Here is a 5,512-nt window from a genome sequence, read left to right on the forward strand (position 1 = left end):
CAATGATGAAAAACTCAAAAGCTTGTTTCTGGGTCTTTTTAATTGATTGAGATCAATAAAAAGTTTCTAAACATGATTTGGAATAAGTGTGTAAACTAAGAATGACTCGAAAATGGGGTTTCGGTGATCTTGGTTTCACGGAAAATGCTTAAAGCTTTGAAGAATATAACAATGGTGGAATTTAATTTAGACTAAGAAAGCTTGAACCGAGGATTGGGTAACGATTTTACTGACTTAACTAAGAGATTGCAAAAAACGATTTGAAGATTTGTTGATTAAACTAAGAGAATTTCGGATTTGAAGTTTCTGAAAATTCGAAGCTTTTCTGAGGAACAGAAGATTAAAGAACTAATTATGGGAATTGAGACCTTGTTTAGACTAATTAGATGCTAAAGAACGATTTCTACGAATCTAAGGATTGATAAAAGGGCCGAATTTGGCAGAGAATTTGAGAGACAAATTGAGTTGTTCTGTGTTTTTGATTGATTTTGAGTGGGGATTGGAATGAAGGGATTAGGCTATATTTATAGGATTTTGAGTAACAAATCCCATATTAGTGGCCCTTAAACTTCTCACCCATGATCCCACTACCTTCCCATTAGTTGAAGAAACAAAGTGGGTGAGTGGGAAGTTGGAAGGATGGAGATAATGGGTTGAATATGTCATGGGTGTGTTGGAAATGTTCAAGCCCGTTTTTCAGCACCACTTCCCTTTGAAAAATTCTACCGGCTTCATTTTAGCTCCGTTTTGCTCTGTTTTTGACATTCCGGAAAGCTACATCCCGAACTTTCTGAAAAAAAATATAACTGAGTGATATCTTCCTGTTTCGGGGTCCGTTTTCATCGTTGAAGTTGCTAGACGTGTTGCTGAAAAATGGTGCAAATTTGCCCCTGATTTTTATTATTTATTTTTTCTTTTCTTTTTATTTCTATTTTTTATAATAATCTTTTGATACTATTTTCTATTTTTTGTCACATTTTTATTTTGTTGAGAGATGAATTTAATTAAAATAAAAAAACTATAGAGTAAAAACTATAACCTATGCTAAAATACAAAATTTTTTAATTAGCCCCCAACAATTGCCCCCTATTTTATATGTAAAGGATTTGGAGGAAACTTTGCATATAAAATAAGTCTTTGAAAAATAATCCCCCAAACTTTCTAATATCAAACATTTGGCCCTAATTTCTTTCACATTTTCACTTACTCTTTCCTTCTCCTAATAGAACTCTCCCACCTCAACACTTCATCTTCTTCTTCTATAGCTCAAATATGTTTCTCTTTCTCTCAAAACACTGAAAACCGAAAAACTCATCTAGCATCACGGCAACACCATTCCAAGCTTCAAGAATCAATCACAAATGGGTTAGTTCCTCTTCTTTTGTCTCTTTATTTGTTGATTTTCCATGAAATTCCATGGTTTTAGAAGCTTGCACTCTTGGAGAAAAATGGCTATGGATACCCATTTCGGGTTTTGATAAACTTTTGCTTTTTCTTGCGAATTTCTTGTGGAAATATGTGATTAGGCTTCTAGGATCATAGTGGGAAGCTAGAATTTGGTTTTGCTTGTGTGTTTGATGGTTTTTTTTTTTTGGTTTTGATGTCTGTAAAAATGGAGGTTCGGTTATGGGCATTTTTGGTTCGAAAAAACCGAAATTGAAGGTGTTTAGATTACGTGTATGAGCTTTAGGAACTGGTTTGGAACCAAATGACCTGAGAAAATCGATTTTTGTCAATTTCTCCCATTGACAGCAGGAGCTCGACTAAACTTCCCTGTTTTTCAAACCTTTTTTTTTTATTATTTACCTCAATCTTTTCTTGTAATCATTTTTTTTATTATGATTCATTGATCAATCTTTGGTGAAAACGAACGCAAATGAATGATGATACAAGCTGTATTTTGACAAATTTATCTTTCTGATAGCTTCCTCGTCACGTGCTTGTATGGTTTCTCCCGACTCGTGGCTCGGAAAGAAGATGAAAATCACTGAAGTAAGATTTGTACGAACATTGACGTTGCAATTTCACACATTATGTGATGGAAGTTTTTTTTTTCTTTTGATGCTCTGTTGAAATTTCTTTCTTTAATTTGCAGGACATGCTCATATCGTGCGGGCCTACGGCTGAGTCTGATACACTGCTGCCTCCTCCATTTCCGCTTGCAAGTGATCAAGATTTGGCTTTAAATGTCAATACCCGAGAGCTCCATTCAACCAAAAGGTCCCTCGTTTTTCCTCGCTACTTTAAGGAGTGGAATGATCTCGTTAATAAGATCAAAGGTACTTACTCAACTGCTTGGGAACGTATGGGCATAGCTGGTCTTCTTTATTTGTCGGTTCATGAGATTACCATGGTTGCCACGGTATTAGAGGGAGCTTTGAATTTTTGGTCGTCTCATTGCAACTCTTTGATTCTACCTCTCGGGCCTATGTCTATCACCTTGAGAGATGTGGTGGCAATCACCGGGCTGCCGATTTTTGGAGATGAGGTTCCGAGTCGGGTTACATGTGACGCTTTCCCAAATGTGACAGGAAAAGGTTCAAGAAACTATGCTGCTATGGTTACCAATCTTGCAAACAAGGAACTTTTTACTGTGGATGATCACCTGGTTTTTGTTTGGATTCTTTTGAGCCAATGGGTCTTCGAGCCTGTGGGATGTTCACCGACTTTGGAAGTGCTTGTGATTGCTAAGGCCTTGGTTACGGGGCAGAAACTCGCCTTAGGAACAATGCTACTGGCCAACACTTATCACCGCTTGTCCATTGTAGTGACAAATCAACCATTTTCCAAGTTGAAAGGCGGTTTGTGGCTCCTCCAGCTGTGGCTTTTTGCTTATTTCCCTCATCTGTCAACAGGGAATTACCGGCCTGAATCTCAATTTCTAGGAATTGACATGTGCTACCGCTCTTATAACTTGAGTTTGAAAGAAGTGCTTCGCTATTTTCAAACCAGGATCCCTTCATCTCTCAATGCCTTGCTTATTTGCTCAACTCGGAGTGATTCGTACTTGCCTCCCTGTGCTAGGACTTTCTCTCATGCAGCTAGTAAAGAGGATCGCCAGTGGTGGAAAATGTTTTGCTTGACACGGAAGCTGCATCACGGTACGTCTAGGGCCCGAAGTTCACGGATATCAACTACAGGGATGGTCTTATATGCTACTTGCTTGTGGGCACGACAGTTTGGCTTGTTCCAAGGCATTCCCGGGCCTTTACCATTTCCCTCTAGTCAAGAAAGGCACGGGGCAGACGAGGATGACATCACGGCTGCTCTAAACGAGGCTGAGACGGGTGTGGAGAGATCCAATGGGATAATTTTTCTTCATCCGGATTGTCCGAGTTTTGATTCTTGGTGGAGCATCGTTTTCAACTCGTGTATGCCTCCTACAGGTAAACTTCTAGACTCTTAAATGAAGATGCCGAGAGGAGAAAAAATGAAGGTGTTGGTATCATAAGAGTCTCGAGCCTCAATGATATCAACACATTATCGACTTCTCCAACCTTCACTTTCAGTTCTATTGCTGCCGATTCTTCACTGATGCAACCCCCGGCAAGAACACTTCTTCAGAGTTCTTCCTCGCTAAACATTTTGCTCAATTCACATCCTTCACAGGTTGGTCCTCCCCTTTTTTTTACTGTTTATAAATTATTTGCCTTCATCTTCATCTTCTAACTCACTTCTTCTTAAACTTCTTGAACTGTATTGTTGCTTGTGTTGATGAATCAGTAATTTGTTGCTGATTTTTTTTTTGTTGATGCTGCTGATTTTTAATCCAATTTTTCTTTTCTTTCTGCTGTATATGATGAAATCTACTGCACCCTTTATTTATTTTTCCCTTGAAATTGCTGCTGTCCTGTTTATGCGTGCTCCGTGATGCTGAAATTCTGTCGGTTGTGGCTTACTTGTTGAACTGATCGTTGGATTATGCTAAAATTACCATGATTTGTTTTTATGAAATCAAATTTTGCTGTTTCAAACTAAAGAACAGCTGCTGAAATTTTTCATTTGCACTGCTATTAGCCTGAAATTGCAAACTTGATTCGGCTCCTCTTTTTTGCAAATAGAGATGCAACAAATCCAAAAATAAATGCTGCTGGAATTTAAACAAACCCCTATTCAATTTGTAACTCTATATATATATATTTTTTATTATTTTCTTAAGCTGCTCAAACTGGATTTAATTGAGTCGCTTTTTTTTTCAGGAATCGTGCTTGACCGATATTCGTCTTGATCCGGTTGAGCTTCAAGTTGAGAATCCATTTGATAATATGGACTTTTCATTCATGACAGAACCTGCCCCCCGTCGTCTTTGAGTTTGGGTGCCGCCCGTGACGCTTATGTTGTTATCTCGGATCTGATGGCGATTCGGCTCAGCAATTGGAGGGGTGATCAAGTGGAGAGGACCACGGCTAGCTTTTTTGTGTTGATCTCGTCGAGTACCGATCCGGTTGAGGCTGCCAACTTGACCACTTTGAAGGACAAGATGATTTCTACTTTCGGGTCCTATTCTGAGAAGAATATGTTGTCGGCTCAACTGTCTTTTCAAACCAAAACTGGTTTAGCCGAAATTAACAGGTACAAGGAGCAATATGCCAAGATTCAAGAGGATCAAACACAGGATCAAAACCGGATCGAAGCTCTTCGGGTCAAGAGGATTCGACTGACAGAATTGGAGCAAGAAATGGCCGTGATAAAAGCGGAGTGCGATGAGTTGGCGAGGTCTGGGGCTGATTATAGGGATGCTTTAAAGCATGTTCAAGGCGAAATGCAAAAAGAGAAAGATCGGTTGACTAGTCAAGTGGCTTTGATGCGGACTTGGCACGAGGAGGGCAAGGCGCACCGCCGGGCAGCCATGGCTCTTTGTGATGAGTGGCACCGTGAGTCTCGAGCCGACATCACTTCATTTTTATCTTCTCTCCTAGCGCCTTGATTTATTTCGTTTATTACCGACACATTTTCACCGCTTGTTTTAGCGGTTGCTTTATTTTTATTCTTTATTCTTTCTTTTGCTTTTTTGGTGCAACTCTTTTATTATCCCTGTTTTTATTTTATTTTGTTTTTTAGGACATGTAAACGGACTTTTGATTATTTCGTTTACTTCTTTTTGTCACGTTATTTTTTACATTCCTATATATATTTTTTTTTGAACAGATGCTTGATTGATCCTAATATACTAATGATGCTAAAAATGTAAATTAATTAAACAATGAACTAACCTAAAAAAAAAAGAAAAAGAAGGAAGGGAGAAAAAAAAATGATAACAGCAAAAACGTGAAAAACTAAACAATATTTAGTACCTCATTGAATGTTAACATTCGGATCGCGTCCGATTTTGCGCATTTTATGCATTATTCGTTCCCAAATTCACTATGTCCCACATTGTTTGAAAATACTTTTTCAAGTATCTCCCATTAATGTATCTCCGATGAGGCTCTCCGTCTAGACCTTTTAGCCAATATGCATTGCCCGGTAAGACTTTATGAACTTGGAACGGTCCTTCCCAATTAGGCGACCA

The 5,512-nt window shown here is 38.6% G+C and overlaps 1 protein-coding gene across 2 annotated transcripts; it reads left to right on the forward strand.

Annotated features, from left to right (window-relative positions):
• The first annotated feature begins 1,256 nt into the window (after positions 1-1,256).
• LOC136208414 (uncharacterized) lies at positions 1,257-5,103 on the forward strand. 2 transcript variants are annotated; one of them, XM_065999275.1, is made up of 4 exons: positions 1,257-1,365; positions 1,925-2,001; positions 2,096-3,609; positions 4,200-5,103. In XM_065999275.1, the coding sequence occupies exons 1-3, from the start codon at positions 1,362-1,364 to the stop codon at positions 3,404-3,406; spliced, it is 1,392 nt and encodes a 463-aa protein (XP_065855347.1). In that variant the 5' UTR covers positions 1,257-1,361; the 3' UTR covers positions 3,407-3,609; positions 4,200-5,103. The 2 variants fall into 2 exon arrangements, with proteins under 2 accessions (XP_065855347.1, XP_065855348.1); XM_065999276.1 differs by having other exon boundaries at positions 1,925-1,992.
• The last annotated feature ends 409 nt before the right edge of the window (positions 5,104-5,512 follow it).

This window comes from Euphorbia lathyris, chromosome 10 (assembly GCF_963576675.1).
Source record: "Euphorbia lathyris chromosome 10, ddEupLath1.1, whole genome shotgun sequence".
NCBI lineage: Eukaryota > Viridiplantae > Streptophyta > Magnoliopsida > Malpighiales > Euphorbiaceae > Euphorbia > Euphorbia lathyris.

What these genes read in the sequence shown, in the direction of transcription:
- LOC136208414 (XM_065999275.1), top strand. An exon ending in AAATCACTGAAGTAAGATTT is followed by an intron (nt 2,002 to 2,095) that starts GTACGAACATTG and finishes TTTAATTTGCAG; the next exon opens with GACATGCTCATATCGTGCGG.